Genomic DNA, 18107 nt, shown 5'->3' on the forward strand with positions numbered 1-18107 from the left:
AGAGGCGGACACCAGTAGCCGATGGGAATCCGAGTTGGGGGAAAGCAGAGACAACGAATCGCGAGCCCGGACAGAGGCGGAAGCGACCTCGACTTGCTGATCTCCTTTATTATGAAACGCTGTCGCGACTTTAACGCACTGTTGTTCCTGATAGCCTCTCAGATGTCGGATGGCCTTAGGGTGGGAGCAAACATGGCTCGCAGTACTAGACTGCAAACCAGGGATGTGGGGCACGCCTTAGTCTGCGGATCGGTGGCCTAGATCCCTTGCATGAGTGCACTGGAGCGGCGAGGGTTGTTGGAGATCACAAGTGTGAGGCGACCAAGGCGGTGGCAAGGTGTGGAAGAAGGAGGAACATTCTACAAGAGATCGTGCCTGTACATAAACAGTGGTTCCCCTACTGCACTTTTAGAAAGAATTAAACAATCTGCATCTCCTCATTTCAACATGGCGGAACTCGCGGCGACGTACCATGAGCAGGGCCGATATGACGAGGCTGAGGGGGCTTCATCAAACCGCTTTAGACCTTCGCCGGCATGTGCTTGGAGAAAACCATCCGGATACCAGGCAGAGTATGGCGTACCTCGCCTCCACACAGGAGTCGTTACAACAACTGCCGTCTCTTATAGAATCAGTCCAGTCTTTGGCGATCACGTAAGTCGGCGGATCGGAAGAAGAACGGAAGCCGTGGCACAGATCTTTATGGGAGGTTATGCATGGGAAGGTCGGGCGCTTTCGTAAACCGAGATCCCACAAAGGTAGGACCCTTGATTGATCTCTATTTCTACCTAAGTATCTACTGTATATTTCCCGTAATGGATGACGCATTTGCTGTTTTGATTAGTACTGTCGATGATTGAGGTTGAACTTCCGACGGGTATGCGGCCAGGACTCGGTCGTCAGACGGGCTGTTGATGCCTGAATAGCAAGGCAGCACTATGTTATTGCTGGGAGGGGCAGGGGTCATATGGGATGATAGATTACTGACGCTGAACCTGCACCCCGCTGTACTGTTCAATACTACACCCGAAGTAATAGGATGTGTTTGACTCAGTGACAGAGAAGCTGGCAGGGTTTATAGGGTTTTGAACGGCCCATGCCGCAATGAACACTGGAGTACACATCTACCTAGCTATCTCAATTTACAGTCGATAATTTATTATGCTCGGAGGTCGACTTCGAAATGAACTCACCTAGCTATAGTATCCACTCTTTCAAACATGCTGTAACCTCAAGATTCATGTAAAAGGGTCTATTTTCTACTCTTTCATAGTCAGTCTAGTCATTTCCCGGAAACGTCTCTTGCGAACCGCGACTGCGTGCTCCGGCCGGATTCTGCTGTTCTTAATCACATACAGTCGTAGCGATAGCAGGTCGCCGCCGCTCGAAGAAACTTTCACAAAGCTCACAGCCCAATGCAGCCCCTTTTGGATTTCGGTCGAAAGTCGAATCTTCTCGCTGATTACCCGGGTAGTCCCCGCAGCGTTTCTCAGCCGCAGTACAGCCATACCTCCGACTAATACAGGTATAGACTGCATTCACGAGCCTTATCCAGCGTTAAGTCTTTAGCAGCACTCCACGTTGATCGCTTTTAGCTGTGGCAAATATCTCTTCGCTCCGGCTCCGGCTATAGGGTTTCGAGTGGGGCGTCAAGGTCACATACTTCCTCCAACGCTAGACCCTTGGTGCATCTGGCGACATGCACATGCAATCCCATAAACAACGCCTCGATAATAGGCCCTACGCCGACACTGTTCTGGGTCATTTCTTATGAGGACGCATCTACATGTCACTTGTCTCTTTCTATAAGCGTTGGAAGCAAGCAGACCGAGAACGAAATCTAGTATCACACGGAAGAGCACGAGCCGTTTTTTGTCGTAGTATGGCGCAAAACGAGCAGCTTATTACGAGCACGTACAACGTAGCGTGGGGAGAGCGCGATGATGAGGCTAATACGAATAGATACTGCGTGATTTTGGAATATCGCTATTCACAACTAAGCGGAGGTATTTACGAATTGTCTCATGAACTATCAATGCTAGAATGACGATGTACGGCTTTATTGAGATCAATGATACCTATTCTTCCTTTCGAGGATTGCTGAAGCTTGAACCCGTTGTTTTACCTCATCCGATGTGAATGCGATGCATTTTGTGCCCGTTGGTAGCACGGTGCTCGCTCCGTTACGGCCTCATTGTATCGCTATGTCGAGGAAAGAACACTTCAACTATTGTTTCGGCCTTCCAACTCAGGGCTTGTAGAGGCTGGGCAGGGTACTCGACGCAGTATGTTCTGTTCCAGTGGCGAAAATCGGCTCTTGGGCGCCCGAGATGGCTTTCCATCAGTGATTGGAATGAAGCGGAGCCACTCGCTAAGCGGCAACTCTATCAGCCCGGTCTTACCCCCCATCTGGCACTGTGAGAATCCTCAGCGTTTGGCCCTCGGGAATCCCCTGCGTTATCAATGTAAAGATCGTCGGGGATATGTCAAGCAGCTCTTTCCTCCAAGCCGTGGTGCCGTAATGATACTGGATGGACTCCGTGATCTCATCAAGCTCCTCCTGCCCCATCTCCTTCAAGCTATGAAAGGTATAGTCAGTATCGGTATATTATCTAGTTACAAATCGTGACTTACTCGTCCTGTTCAATGCAGAGACCCGGACATATCATCGCACCCCAACCGAATTCCGCGATCAATTTCAAGAAGAATTGGCCTAAACCGATCCACTCGCGTAGCTTTTCTCTCGGGAATTCACCTGCGTCGATCAAATGATCGTCGGACGACTTTGAAGGAAAGGCCTCGTGTATCATCTCATCGAGGACTGTCTCAGTTCGGAGACAGTCGCATTCGTCGGTGTGTTTGACGCTCGCGCCTTTCGATCCTTGCATGTGTTTTTCATGAGAATTATATAACTTCTCATTGTAGCCCATGGCCAGCATGACCTCATTAACTCGCTGTTCGAGAACGGCCAAATGTGTCTGGTGTTCTGCATGTGCAAGTGTATTCTCCGCCTCGACCAAGCGACTAAGCAACTGAGGAAGAGGCGACTCAGTCATCGTTGTTGACGGACTGGACGGCGCAGAGCTCATACCAGAAACTGTCATGTCGGCTGGCGTCGTGTCATTGCAGACAATATGAGGATCGAGAGGCGGTGAACCAAGTTTGTCCCCACAGGCGTCCAAAGGCGTCAAGGTTGAATCAGCCTCGCACATGGCGCCAGGGGCCACGCTCGATGCCAAAGGAACGGTCGTATCGAAGATCCCTCTCTGCTTCGTAGGGGTAGAGTCGCTGATGCGAGATTTTCCGGGATTGTAAAAATTGGCTATCAGGAGCCGGATATAGTCTAAGATCTGGTCTGGTATGAGCCTCTCATGCTGCTACGTATCAAACACTTGTGAGATAAGATACCTGGGATACGTTGGCAGTACAGTCGCAAGTACATTTGTCTGGCGAGCAGCTCCCACCAGCATCATCGGCTTGTGTCATGGGGGTACGGTCGCGGATGTACGTCGCCGCGTACGCGGAGAAACCGGCTAGATGAGGCAGGGTGTCCTGGAGCTAGTCCCTTGTCAGACTATCGTGCCACCACGCACTGGGAGTAATCTCTGTGAGAACATACCCAAGACACCTTGATAGTGCAGCCTGAAGTACTCTCTTCCTTGGAACATCGCCCACTAGCACTATTTTCCTGTGCCTCAAGGGGGTGGTAACAAGTGCAATGTTCATCATGCTCAGCCTGCTGGTAGAGAAGGCGAGCAAAACTCACCTGTGCCAGTGTTAGATAATCGCTAGATGTTTCTATTTGAAGGGATCTGGGCGAGACATACAAGATCAGCGTAGTAAACCTTGTCAGCGTCAGGAGTAGCCGTCGCCGATGACGCCATCCTGAGGTGGGCAAGAGGGGAAAACTAGGGACTGAGCGCTGAATAGCGACGGAGAGAAAATACTGTTAAGTAATTTATGTGATAGAACCGTGCAGTAGCAATCTCGGTCTAAGACATGAAGCTTTGGTTAGAGAAGAAGAGAATTGACGCATGCATGGTATAGTACATAGACATATTATAAGGAAGCATTGGCGGCGCCATCTCCGAATGAAAAGAACAGAAACAGTTAGTTACGAGAGGTGACGAGGCTAGGAAAAAACCTAAAAACGATCCGATATCGAATCTCGCCCATCAGATAGGCCGTTAAAGGCTTTTTCTTCGGTTGTGGGGAGAGGATGGTAAATTTGACGCTATAGCTGGTCGGGTAGGCCATATTCGACTTCAGTGTTGATGGAAGGTTAACTTTTGGATTTGGCTCCTGATATTGACAATAACTACCTCTACGTGTTTTCCATGAGGGCTAGGACGGTGGATGATGACTAGACCTGCCATCTCTCGAGCAGATCCTTGCCTGATTAAGTAGTGTTGAAGCTACAGTGTGGGAATAGTACAGCTATCTCTTCGAAACGTCTCCGTGCGACACTGGCGTCACCCAGGATGCCGGTCAAATCAGTTAATCGCTACAACATACAGCAAGCAACATGCCGGCTCCGGCCAGGAATGTAACTCTAGGATGGTTTTCTGATCAATGAGTCTGTTAAATGGCAAGTGAGGGTTCGGAAGAATTGATGATGACGGTGCGACAGTCGGTTGTTCTTTCCACTTCTCTCGCTGGACCTGTTTCGCGTTAGGGGTCTATGGGAGTCCTTTGGTGGAGCCAATCCCGCTCTACCGTGCAGGGGAAGAGAATCAAATCAATCAATCACGAACGTCCTTCGTGGATTGATTCCCCTTCCCTGCTACCATCCCTTGCAGCGGTTAGTAGATCAGCAAGGTATCGCATATCAGCATGTTCCACACACAGCATCAGCTTAGCGGACTTCCCTCCGGTACTCTCCGCTTGCAATTCCCGTTCCACACGGATTTCGTCTTCTATATAAGACAGTAACTTCATTCTCTTTTGTATACTGTGGTACAATTGCTCTTTAGATAATTCTCATCAATTGACTAGTGCCATCAGTGATCCCTGTGGAGCCAATTGTCTGACACAAGGCCTTCAACATGATCTGCCAGAGAGGCGCAAGGGTGGCAATGCCGCATCGTGACCATTGCCCCGAGCACAGGAGCGGGCTGAGCTACAATAGGATGATGTCAAAGGATCAGAAGGATAGCATCCTCCCCAACACTGCCTCTGTGCTAGGATGAACTGCAACTATAAGAAACCGACCTTCTTCACTCATTAGATGAAAATCAAGTGCCTTCTTGTATCTTCTCTCCACCCTTGCCTCGCGATAAATAATATTCGCGGTGGAAGTCGCGGGACCTAAACTGAAACTTGAACTAGATGAAAAGAATGCCCTTCTCCAAAATCAGAAATCTCCAGATATACAGATCCTTTATCCACCTCCAAGGCTACCTAGTACTGCCAGCCTTTGTTGCTTCCACCGGGGCAGCCAGGAGTGCCGTAAACGCCACCGACCATCCAAAGAATGACATCAACAAACCACCAGACTCCACCGCCACCAAGAGTGAGTAGCTTAAAAACGGCTAGAGGCCAATGGTGTGCGTAAAACTGATCTATTCCGAGCGAGCCCAGCAGAAATGAAAGGATCATGGCTGTCCGCTCTTGCTGGTAACATTTGCCGGTGGTTGGGCGCTCATCGAAACCTCCCCACGACCTCTTGGCCAGGTCGAAAGGTTTCACACCCGCTGCCACGGTACTCTGTCAGCGTCGAGGATACCAAGCTCTGCACCTCCGACTCACCGAATGTAGCGTATGCCATAGTACCGGCCAGGACCATCGTCAGATAAGCCCCAAGAGCCAGCCTCCAGTGTCGGCGCACAAGACAGACATCGCCTTTCGCCGGGTTTTGCGCGACAACCCTTCTCGAGACCGCTGATTCGGGATGTTTATGCTGCATTGGGGTCGAGAAGGAGGCTGGTGGTGGGGTCGGAAAGTTTGAATGAATGAATGATGCGATGAGCTGAGCCGAGCGTGAAAAGTAGAAGCAGGGACATTTCCAAGTTAAAAAGACAAAGAGACAGCAGGTAGATAGCTCAGGTCACATCAAGTAACATATGACCTAATAAAGTTTACCCTGATAGTGATCTAACATAAGACGGAGAGCTCGGGCATCCGAAAGATCTGTTCCGTAGATGGGGGTCATGCGTCAGATATTCGCCCTTCGCCTCACATGCAACATGTCTCGCTTTAGCTCAAACAAGATTCCGCGGTAACTGGATAAAAAATACACTAATGAATGTTGAGCAGCGCCTGGGCCGATATCGGCTCTACGAGTCAACCTTGGTGAATACTCACGGACAATCAAGCTATGGACTTTCATAGTTATGAGCACGGACATTTTCCTCTTCCTACCAAAAGTCTCTTAGCGGACCCGTTCCTCGGCTAACACTGCCCAACCTTATTCGACTCTTACATCGAGAAGCTCGACATGCCGAGATATGCCATATGGCCTCTATAGAAGGCGGATCGGATCCGGCAGCGCGAGACTGACCTCGTCCTTTGTATCTCTATTTTGATTGGCCATAGCACGTCCTTTTATTCCTCCAGAAGGTTGTGTGGCTTTGCCTCAAGTGGTTAGTTGATCAATCATCACCATCATCGTCGTGGCCGTGGGTGGCAGGCGTAACGTCAAGAAAACGATTAACTGCCGAACATAGCCGCCCACAATTAGGCAGCTGATAAAGGACAGCCTATCCATACGAGCGTACTTAACAAGAGAGAGACGGGAAATCCAAGAATAGTATAAGAACAGCATTAAACCTCTCTAAGCGTATGGAAACCTGGACCTCGTGTATTTATGATCAAGGATAATGAAACCGACACTTAGTCTCTTCTCTGTTTCTCTTGTCAGCGCCGCCTGCACCCTCGACTATGCCATCTGGGTCCCTCGTGACGGGGACACATTTTGCCCAGGATGTCGGGCAGGCTCTACCCGGTTTCGATTACGGGGAAGCCGAGGCACTTAATTCCGGTGTTAACATAAACAAGATTTACCCCGGAAGGACATACAAGGTCCCTTATGATGCCAGTATGGAGATCGTTCCCCCAGCTGCATGGTCAGGCGACTGCCCTAGGACCCTGCAGCTGAACCAAAATGCACATTCAAAACAAGCAGGTTCGCCTACTTCTCATGCGGTGAGCAGAGGCAGCCTGGATTCGACGGCCACATCTACAGGACTTGATAGTACGGCAAACCCATCAAAGACACCGACCGAAACGGATACTTCTGGAGATTTATTCAGTATCAGCTTACCCGGGAGCTTGGAGCCCACAGGCACCCAGTCGACCACCCCAACGACGGATGCCTCCACCCCCGACTCTGCAACAACGGCAACAGGCTCTCATTATATACAGGAACCGGCGGCAACAGGCACCGGCAGTCCGCTCGTGTGCTGGAAAGAAACCCACCCCGAAGCAGGAAAATTCAGTTCAAGCAAGGAGTCCAGGGTCGATTTCATAGAGTCGTTTTGTAAGCGGCTCGACACTTTTCGAGATCACCGCCCAGCATCCCATAGAAGAGGCACCCTACGATGACGTCTGGATCGGGATGCAGATGCTACCGTCCTGCCCGGACGACGCCGTCGGACCAGGTCATAGCAATACGTGCCGTGAGGTTCTAGAAAACATCAATGACAAATGCAACGAGGCGGGGGGCGTTTTCCAGACGGAATGCATCTTATATTACTTTGTAAAGCTTGGGACGTAACCGAAGCGGTCGCCGAAATCGGCAACGGCGAGGGGCTCCGTCCATTCTTTGGTTCTATACCCAATGTTAGTTGCGGGCCTGGGAGGTCACATCCATCGCCAGACATCTCAGTAGGTCCTGTACAATTATTCATTACAAATAGGGATAAATACTCAGCTACTATGTGCATCAATCGGAGACGCCTAGCGGACTTGGCACGGTTCGAAGTCGCAGCCAGGATGTTGCTTATCGCCGCCGGCAGAGATAGAAGCCGTTCCAAACTCCGAGAGATCCTGCACTAGCCGCTGTGTTAGCCGAAGGTACGTGCATGAGCAAGCAGTCTTAGTTTCCTAGATATAGTGCTAGTTTGCGAGAAGAACAGAGTTCAAAACACGCTGCCATCGAGCGTATGCCCTGACTAGTAAAGAATATTACGCCTGCGAGGTCTGCCCCGCCCCGAGGCCACATGAGGTATATGAAGTCCTATCCAAAAGAGCAAGCCGAGAAACCCTCTGGTGATGACGATGAAGGCGAGGGCCTACAACATATTAGGACTGCCATGCAAGGCTCAGCGCTCCGAGTAGACACGCTCAACAACGTAACTTCGCCGGTTAAGCGACCCAGCGTGCATCATCAGTGTTGGCGATCTAAATCACCTGATCTTAGCTGCTAACTTTGACTCCGACCCCAGCGTTGGCCCCGATTTGTGCCTTGGCTTCGACTTCGGCCTCTGTCTTTGGTGGCCTTCTGCGTGTTTAAGTTTAGAGCCTCTTGTTTATAATCCGAATCCGGATCCACGTTTCCGATATATACTGCTCCTCAAGAACGGAGCCCAGACAAGACTATGGAGTAGGCAGTCTCGAACACAATGTCAGTTCATAGCAAATCCACACGTGATGCAGCTGTGTGCATGCCGACCTTCCCCCTTCTCATCAACGATCTCTTTCTAGAAAAGGCGGAGGAGAGACTTATAATGCGTCCAAGTCCATTGCAAGTCAGTATGGTGCCAGAAGCGGACTATGAAAGGACCTCTGCTACGCCGGAAGGCCGTTGCTGGCTGGGTGCCCAAGGTCTCTTTCGGTATCTGTAAATACCCTCTCCATACAGGAACAGTGCGAGTTAGCATGCGGGTTACCTTAACTCATCCGCTACAGTACGCCCTAGCCTCAGGTTTCCCATATACTGTGCTCGAAGGTGATCCAGTAACACTGTATGGGACTTTTAAAACTTCACTGACGAAAACAGAAGTTTAAAATCATGCGCTCATTGCGGCGGCAGGCGGACCCCATCTACGGGACGCTACGGACGCTACGGACGCTACGGACGCTACGGACAGATGACCCGACTCAAATGCTGTTCTAGACAGTACGCCAGATATAGAGCGTTGTATAAAGTACGGAGTATGTAGCAGCCTCAAAGACCTCGTATCCGAAGCAGCCAAGCCTGAGCAAACGTACCACGAAGCATTGCTCTACTCCTTCGTACGTACATACGTCATCATCCTGGGCAGGCCTCTACAGTGACCGTGGGCGACTCTTCAGCATGGGCCCAACCGAGGTCATAGTCATAACCGCGATTTCGGTCATCTTCTGGGTTATACCCGCCATACTGGCCGCCCATATACTCTTCGTCAATGCCGCTCACAAATGGCCGCGCCTGAGGGTAGACATTTGCCTGCGAAGCCTTGCCATTATCGCTACCCCGATACTCGCCCTTTGCTGGCCCGTTGTTCTCGTATCATCCTGTTCAATGTGGCTTGGTTCCCGCGCGCTTGCTTCCCACCACACCTGCCACGGAGGAGACGGGAATGCCCGGCATTCTTCGACTTGGTATTACTCAGCCTGGGCGCAAATGAAAACAGGATGCAAACGCAAAACATACACGACAGAAGAAATCCCCGGCAGGATATAGAGTGGATGTGGAAAATCAGGCTGCAACCCATCCCCGGCTGAAAACACAGCCCGAGCTTGTCCGCTCCGGGAATGGGCAGAATACAGGCATATCCAACCATGCTTCGAGCCATCTCAGCCTTCAAGTTGAAAGGATAAATGGGATGGGAGTCGCACAGTATGCCCACCGGTCATGCCAGACAGATCAGGACACATCACCTCCAACATATCAGATGGCTTTGGAAGAGAGTGTAGATAGAGCCGCAATCCCGGATGGACGGATGCCTCTGCCCGTCTATTCCGCCTGACATATCTCACTCTTCACGCTCACCATTCCAATTCAACAAAGCGAGTTGCTCCAGAAAAATACACGGGAAGTGCATGGCATAGGGTTCAGACGGTGACCTTAGAAAGCAGCAAGGAGGTCCCGAATGAGCTTGATTGATCATGTGACTGGGCCTAGTCGCCCGTCGGGGCAGGAAAGGACGCAGTAGGCGAGAAACGCAATGGAGAGAGATGGCGATGATGATGAGCGACAATCAAACTGACTCATAAGCCAAATCATGATGTTAACAACTCGATTGCGAACCCACGGCGACGCTGTAGTCTCCCCCATGTACAATAACTAGTATCCTTACACCAGTCGTGTTACGCTTCATAATTCAATGCATCTCACATCTCAAGATACTACGGCCATATACAAGCCTCTGTTACATCAGCATTCTCCGCTGGTATCAATGGTTGCTCGGTTTATCATAAATCTAGTATGATTTTTACATCTGTGGGCCAGTAGTCGTACTTCGTCGGATGGTAGCTACTGTTCTTTGTTACACTCACGCTTATCAGTCCAAGGCCGTCTACGGATCATGTATTTGAGGCCAATATCTTACTAAGCAGCAGCCGCCATAATCCGAATTGATGCTATAACCATCAGCTTTCCCATCAAACCTATGCTTCACAGCTATAAACTCCAAAGTCTCACCTAGGTGCACCTCTTGATCCGTGCACAAATAGGACCCAGAAATCTTCTCAGCCTTTCTTCGTCACAGCCAGTAACACTCCCTCCGTCCCATAAACCAGATTCACTATACCAGCCTTGTATCCGACCACCGGCCACGCACTAACGAACATCAAGTGGCAATAATGAAAACTGGTGAGGCCTCAAAGGTGGGACCGAAGCTCGTGTCCAGCACAACGGTCTTCCACAAGTTTCCTTTCTTACCGCCTGAAATAAGATGCCGAATATGGCGGATAGCTCTGTGGGAAGCAGATGTGTCGGTGATATCTATCACGGCAGACGATGCAAGCCAAGCAGACAACAGTCCCCCTCCAAGGTGCGAGGTTGTCCAGCAACCTGGAGCATCTACAGTGGCTCTAGCATGTAAAGAAGCGTCTGTTGAGTGGACCATGATCAGCTGTTACTTCTCGGAGTACTTTCCCGTCAATTTGTGCCTCCAGCGCACAATATGCCTGCTGCAGGGCATTCCACACTCTTATGTGAAACCAGCAAGGGGACTCCATCCTCATGGGGGCATGATATCCCGTATACAGCATGTTGCTTTTCTTGTCCTGCCGAATGTAAACTTGATGGAGATTTTTGCCGCTCTTTCAAATTTCCGCTACCTCGAAACAATCACCGTCATCATTCCTCCGTGCCCCATCGAGGGCGTAGGACACTTGGATCGTCGCGAAGTTTCACAAATCGCACGGGCCCTTGCAGAATTGGCGGATGAGCCTGCCCCTGGCTCGCAGGATGGCAAGTTTGGTCATGTTGGGCTGCTTTTGAGGGGAGATCCACCAAGCCAGACAGTGAGGGTTTTCTACAGCCGCAGGGATGCGCCCCGAGTGAAGCTTCTTACACCACGATGCAGCGAGCCCTCCTTGCACGATCCGACGCTTCGGAGCTCGTCGACAGGTTTCTCACTCATTCACTATGCATAACCCGAGGCGTCTTATTGAATGCCTCGCAGCCATTCCGGGCGCCTCAATGAGGGAGGGACGGCCGCGGACAGTAGTGTACCACTGCTCATGGTACCGTCGTATCTGATAATGCACCATGGGATTTTTTTTTTTTGCATTCGAAACAAAGACAATGGTCGGCCAGTATTGACTAGTCGGCAGTGTGAGGACTGGCCTAGAGAATGTGACAGAAAGGCCATAAAACTCTCGCCTCGCACGGGTGTATAGTTTAATGTAATATCCTCAAATGCATAAACAGAAGGGGGGCTGCAGTTGTCATTTTCGTAACTTGTCGTGTTGTTACAGTATCTTACGCCATCATACCAAGCGCATCTATCTGCAAGGGCCCATCGTCTCCACGTTCTCCAGCACCTTGATCCCTAGCCGAAAATGGACCAAGTCGTCCGGCGCGTCTCTATTTTTGGCTTTATTTATAAAGCAGACCGTCCAAGTAGGCCCTGACTTCTCATGCAAATAAGTAAAATACCGCGCCACAACTTGTGAATTTTCGGCGGCGCTCGGGAACCTAAAAAGAAAAAGAAAAAAAAACGCCCGATCAACCTAGTCTGATACAGGGCGATGCTCGAGGCCACTCCCTTCCCTGAAGCCCATCATCCGAACGTCATGGCCTGCTCGAGTCGTGCCGTCAGGTTGCAGGATTCAATCTCCAGCTGGGATCAAGATCTCAAAGGGATTCAGGAGCCCGATGCTGCGTTTCACGACGAGTTGGCCATTCTTCGCGATCGTTCGAGGAGAAGATTAGAACAGTTTGCTCTCGACCCTTCTCAAGATGATATATCGCTAGTTCAGCTGGCACTACTTTCGGATGGCCGACAAATCAAGGAACTAGAGCTCAATCACGCTGCCACAAGGGCGCAGAAGCAAGAAGCCTACGATCACGGAATGGAGGTACTCGTGGGAAAGATTATTGGGGATCTGATCAACCTATTCAGCCTTTCAACGATGCAGAGATTGGCTTCAGAACTGTTTTCTCCCAATGGAGACCAAGGGCATATCGCTCGCCTCTCTGGCGACTTCAACAAGCTTTCCCCTCCAGACCAGCCGGATGCAGCAGCCGAGGAGTTAGTTTTGCAGCCCAAAGGCTACCATACAAGACACGCTGGCAGGCTTCGTCCGATGCCGTTGCCATCGGCTGACTCGTTCGTGGCAAAGTCTGGCGCGGTAGGGGATTTTACGATCGATTCTAGGAATTATGTGACTGACTTTGTGTAGGTCAAAAGAAAGCAGGACGCCAACATCGGCATTACCAGAGACAAAAGGCGCTGTCTGACGGTAGTGAAACGGGAGCCCGAACCCGAGATTCCGAGACCTGCTTTTCTGACCTCAACCGAGCCACCCCTTGCCGTAACCGAGAGCTTATACCAGCATGATGACAGACAAAAGGCCATTATCAGAAAGAGGGGCCGCACGCTTACGAAAAAGAGCGTTGAATTCGGAGTATACGGTCATACCGCCTGTGTCCTAGTCTACAGGAATCCCATCCGCCACAAATGGGTCTGTGCAATGCACATTCCGGAAAGCCAGGATGTTCCAAGCTTGGATGCCATTGTACGCTTCTCTCTATGCCGTCTCAGTACCTCGTCTAATTCGCAACAGGTGGCGGACCATCTCAGGTCCGAGATGGCGACGGAGTCCCAACCTTCAATAGAGGCCGGTGAATAGCGGCTCAGGATAAGAGCATGGACATACGGCAGACTGGAAGAGTTCCCAGGCGAACGAATAGAATAGAACCCTTCGTCCTCGTTGATAAATGTATTCGATATTTATCTCCTGCAAGCTAAACTTTAGAGGTCTAAGGCACGGCAAGATGTAGTTTAGATATCGAGTTCGCCCTCTTCCTTTCTCTCTGCTGTCGTTGGGACATTATCAGAGGCAAGCTGTGTCTCCCCCGTCCGCTGCGCGTCCAACCAAATGTTCAGCACAACTCCATGCAGGGCGCCTACACCGTGATCCTCGTCGTAGCGCCTTGGGTCAAGGAAAAACCTTGCCAACTTTGGCGCCAGAGAGCAGCTACAAATGTCAGGTGGCGCACCTACGACTCCAGTGATCCCATCTCCCGTTACTTCTCCATCAACGGGAGCCCGCTGAACCCTCGAAGCCTTGACCATGCCGTGCAAGAGGCCCGTCCTCGAAACACCGCCAACATCGACACTATTTCATGTTAGGTTATCGTGCATATCATCCCGCCTCTGGCTCCCGGAACATACAGGGCTTGCGGCTTATGCATTGCACTGTCCGACCTGCCTGGTGAGGCTGGAACCATGCTCTATGCCAATGCTTCTACAGCACCACACAATAGCAGGATTTAGATGATTGCTGGGCATGATAGTGAAATACAAACTGGCGAGTCGGTAGCTGATATCATGCTGTACCGGGTAGCCTCCGATGTTCTCGTCTTCTACGCACCACCCTGCGTGGTGGAGACTGCTGGAACTCATGCGACAAAAATGCCCTTTTGACGGGCAGGTGAACTCGAAAGGCTTAACACGACAGCCCTCAGATGCCTTAGATGCTAGAAGAAAACAGATGTCGCGTAATAATGTACGTCCAAAAATGAAGATTCCGGGGCGAACATGGCGAGTGGCAGGTGTCTTTGGGATTGGCAACCGTCCTAAATGGGCTGGCCTATCCTCAGCCAATTTCCCAAGACGGTCGAGATCTATAGCTTCTAGAGGCTGCCCAGCTGCGCGGTTCCTTCTTCTCAGCTAAATACCCATATACAATTGCAGGACCGCAGCTGTTTAGTTTGCAGACGACTGAGCATCTCACAGCAGCCTCCACCTCATTTTCCGATCGCAGTTATGTTCCTCACCCGCTTCAAGCTGATCTCGTTGCTGATCACGCTCCAAAGCGTGTTGAGTCTGGCAGAGCCCGATGTCTTGCAGCGACATCAGCTCGAGCCTCTGAAACGCGGCACCAGCTACGTCAACATGGTCTATTTTGTCAACTGGTAGGTTATGATGACTTGGGCGTCACGTTTAGGGGGACATGGGAGCGAGAGGGATGGAAGCGAGGCTAACAAACTACCCATCACAGGGGCATCTACCAGAGGGATTATCACCCTCAAGACCTCCCGGTCTCGCGTCTGACGCACATTCTCTATGCCTTTATGAATGTTCAAGTGGATGGGACAGTGTATGTGCTTATCGGTGAGGTGTGTGTGTTGCGGATTGCTAATTGCTATTCTGTCAAAGCTATACAGAAGATACCTACGCCGATCTCGAGAAGCATTACGCAGGCGATTGTAAGTAATCCTCCCTTTTCCCCGTCTCCCCTTCTTCTTCCCGGCTTGCCCCCTTTTGCTGTCTTCCAATGTCTCACTATCTCTTTCTTCAAATTTATTTTCACTTTCGTTTTTCCACGTCTATCACAAAGGAAAAAGTTCCCTTTTCGCTTACATGTCCCCTCCGCGCTGCTCAAGCTTGGGCCGAAGGCAACGATAATGCCTACGGATGCATCAAGCAGCTCTATCTCCTCAAGAAAGCCAATCGAAAGCTCAAGGTCATGCTCTCCATCGGCGGCTGGACCTGGTCCACGAATTTTGCCGCGGTCGCAGGCAGCACCACCACGAGAGCCACCTTTGCCAAGTCTGCAGTCACCCTAATGAAGGACTGGGGTTTCGACGGCGTCGACATCGATTGGGAATACCCAGCCAACGAGGATGATGCCACCAACATGGTCCTCCTCTTGAAGGCCGTACGAGACGAGCTGGACTCGTATGCAGCCGAGTTTGCCTCGGGCCATCGCTTCCAGCTTTCCATAGCCGCCCCAGCGGGGATTTGAGCACTACAGCAAGCTCCACTTGGCCGACCTTGCCCAAATTCTTGACTACATCAACCTGATGGCCTACGACTACGCCGGATCGTGGAGCACCCACACCGGTCATAACGCCAACCTCTACGCCAACGACGAAGAACCCGATGCCACCCCCTTCAACACCGATGGCGCCGTCAGAGCTTATCTTGACGCTGGTGTACCGGCTGAGAAACTCGTTCTCGGGATGCCCATCTACGGTCGTTCGTTCCAGGGAACTGCAGGACTCGGTGAACCATTCGTCGATGTGGGCTTCGGCAGCTGGGAGAAGGGCGTCTGGGACTACAGCGCCCTGCCCAAGGACGGGGCTGTGCCGGGCTTCGACCCCGCGGCCCATGCGCATTACAGCTACGATGCCACTACACGCGAGCTCATATCCTTTGATCCGCCGGAGGCTGTGCAGCAGAAAGTCGCCTATCTAAAGCAACTGGGCTTGGGTGGGGCCATGTTCTGGGAGGCTTCCGCCGACAAGAGCGGATCGGCATCGCTCCTCGAGACGAGCTTCCAATCGCTAGAGGTGCTTGACAACACCGACAACTGGCTTCACTATCCAAACTCGAGGTACAGAAACATCGCTTCCGGTATGGAGGAAGGGGCGTCCTGATCGGCGAGCCAATCACTATGTAGGACGGGATGTCGAGATTCGAAATGCAATGCTCTTGGGAAAGCTGGGTAGAAAGGCAAACGCTGAGTCATCAATAATACACGCAAAGTGGCGGGCAATATCCACGCTTAGAACTAGATCTAGATCTAGCACACCATACAGAGTATCAATATCAGAAACGACGGCACGGTGACGTCTCCAACCCCGCTTGTGATTTCGGCGTTCGTGTTGTGAGAGCCAGCCCGGAAGCATCATGATTTCCTAGGGCTGTCTAACTCGTGCTAGCCTCACCAATTAGCGATCTTCTTACCAAACTTGATAAGGACATCAAACAAGCGCAGATGAAGAAGTCATTTGCCGACGTCCGCCTGCCAAGACGCGAGTGGTGGGTCCACCCCGGAGGTTGGACAACGATTTTGTCCTTTTCGGCCTCCAGCGTACTGGCTGTGCTTCAATACCCTTCCAATCCTCCCCGAATGCTTTCGGATCTCCTTTGCCTCAGTAATACCGTCCAGGAGTCAAGGAACTTGTCTGAGGGCTTAGATCAATCGATCCCATCCAAGAGTAAGTGAACTCGTCCGAGGGCCTATATCAACCAAATTACCGATCTCATCCAGGAATCAATGGATTCGTCTGAGGGTGTCGCATAACATCCGTGTGACCGGATGTAGCTTTACTATCCGGTTTCACATCTGGCCTGTCGCATAATCCTAACGAAATGAACTTATATAGCTATGCCCGAACACATGGCTGTTCGGTTTCTTTTGTTCTATAGATAATTCTCATCAATCGACTGGTGTCACCAATGATCCCTGCGGAACCAATTGTCTGGCACAGGGCTTAGAGCAACCGATCTTATATATCTTTTTTTTTTTTTTTTTGCAGAGAGAGGACGGTGGGAGCTTATCGAGGCGAACTGGTTGGGAGTCGCGAATCGCCGTTCCAGCACGGCGGCTTTTCTAGACAAGTAGACGGAGGGCCGTTTTTGTCGGTCGTCTGAGAGGAAGATACACCGTTCGCTGATGTCCAATATACACCGCCCCAGAAGGACCGAGTGAAGCTTTTGGCCTCATCCAGACTTGCCTATCCTGATATGATATTTGATATGATAAAATAACCCTGATATCCGGATAAAACGTTCTCCTGATATGATGTCAGCTTATGGAGAGAGCAGCGATGATGTCAAACTAGCAGAGTTAGCAGCACTAGAGAAGAAGATATAATAACACGCAGATATGCTAAAGGGCAATATTTCATTCGATTCTAATTTAACCATCGTCTAAGAACATTGGCCGGATTCCGTCGATGTCAGTGCCGGTCCTGTAAGTCTACAATGAGTTGTACAGTAGGCCGAAGAGCGAACATTGGACCGCTGGAGGGCATATCTAATTTTGCACGTATGACATTATTTACAGAAGCTTACGCATTACATGTTCACACGATCGGTTCGTGCTGGTTAGTCTGGCTTCTTTGGCCAGTTAGATGGACATACACGACGAGAATTCACGTTCAGTGGCATATGGAAATGCTAGAAAATGTAAAACAAAAAAAAAAAAAAAACTCTTAGCCTCGTTTATTAGGCAAGAGAAAAAAAACAGTAGCCTCGGAGGGCGATGCCCGGTCCCCTACGGCGTAAATGTAGTACCAGCCTCGGAGGGCGATGCCCAGTCCCCTACTGTTGTACGAAAATGTTGTACCAGCCTCGGAGGGCGATGCCCAGTCCCCTCCTGTTGTACGTTGTATCAGCCTCGGAGGGCTACGCCCAGTCCCCTCCTGTTATACGAAAAGTGTTGTACCAGCCTCGGAGGGCGATGCCCAGTCCCCTCCTGTTATACGTAAATGTTGTACCAGCCTCGGAGGGCGATGCCCAGTCCCCTCCTGTTGTACGAAAGTGTTGTACCAGCCTCGGAGGGCGATGCCCAGTCCCCTCCTGTTATACTAAAATGTCGTACCAGCCTCGGAGGGCGATGCCCAGTCCCCTCCTGTTATACGTAAATGTTGTACCAGCCTCGGAGGGCTATGCCCAGTCCCCTACTGTTGTACCAGCCTCGGAGGGCGAGGCCCAGTCCCCTACGGCGAAATATAGTACCAGCCTCGGAGGGCGATGCCCAGTCCCCTCCTGTTATAC

The 18107-nt window shown here is 51.0% G+C and overlaps 5 protein-coding genes across 5 annotated transcripts; 2 read left to right on the forward strand and 3 right to left on the reverse strand.

Moving 5' to 3' along the window:
• Positions 1–2398: 2398 nt before the first annotated feature.
• MRS44_013581 (uncharacterized protein) lies at positions 2399–3884 on the reverse strand (the record flags this gene model as incomplete). Its single annotated transcript, XM_065617050.1, has 5 exons — positions 2399–2579; positions 2635–3343; positions 3441–3558; positions 3620–3766; positions 3828–3884. 5 exons carry the CDS (start codon positions 3882–3884, stop codon positions 2399–2401), a joined length of 1212 nt encoding a protein of 403 aa, XP_065473122.1.
• Positions 3885–5400: 1516 nt separating this feature from the next.
• On the reverse strand, positions 5401–5905 carry MRS44_013582 (uncharacterized protein; the record flags this gene model as incomplete). Its single annotated transcript, XM_046273281.2, has 2 exons — positions 5401–5693; positions 5749–5905. The coding sequence occupies 2 exons, from the start codon at positions 5903–5905 to the stop codon at positions 5401–5403; spliced, it is 450 nt and encodes a 149-aa protein (XP_046123507.2).
• A 6260-nt stretch (positions 5906–12165) lies between these two features.
• On the forward strand, positions 12166–13224 carry MRS44_013583 (uncharacterized protein; the record flags this gene model as incomplete). Its single annotated transcript, XM_065617051.1, has 2 exons — positions 12166–12723; positions 12775–13224. 2 exons carry the CDS (start codon positions 12166–12168, stop codon positions 13222–13224), a joined length of 1008 nt encoding a protein of 335 aa, XP_065473123.1.
• A 152-nt stretch (positions 13225–13376) lies between these two features.
• On the reverse strand, positions 13377–13825 carry MRS44_013584 (uncharacterized protein; the record flags this gene model as incomplete). Its single annotated transcript, XM_065617052.1, has 2 exons — positions 13377–13713; positions 13770–13825. The coding sequence occupies 2 exons, from the start codon at positions 13823–13825 to the stop codon at positions 13377–13379; spliced, it is 393 nt and encodes a 130-aa protein (XP_065473124.1).
• Positions 13826–14363: 538 nt separating this feature from the next.
• Positions 14364–16616, forward strand: MRS44_013585 (uncharacterized protein; the record flags this gene model as incomplete). Its single annotated transcript, XM_065617053.1, has 7 exons — positions 14364–14512; positions 14599–14697; positions 14757–14806; positions 14945–15278; positions 15355–15956; positions 16265–16543; positions 16597–16616. 7 exons carry the CDS (start codon positions 14364–14366, stop codon positions 16614–16616), a joined length of 1533 nt encoding a protein of 510 aa, XP_065473125.1.
• Between the last annotated feature and the right edge of the window lie 1491 nt (positions 16617–18107).

This window comes from Fusarium solani (assembly GCF_023522795.1).
Source record: "Fusarium solani strain SB1 chromosome Unknown bctg00000009, whole genome shotgun sequence".
Classification (NCBI taxonomy): Eukaryota; Fungi; Ascomycota; class Sordariomycetes; order Hypocreales; family Nectriaceae; genus Fusarium; species Fusarium solani.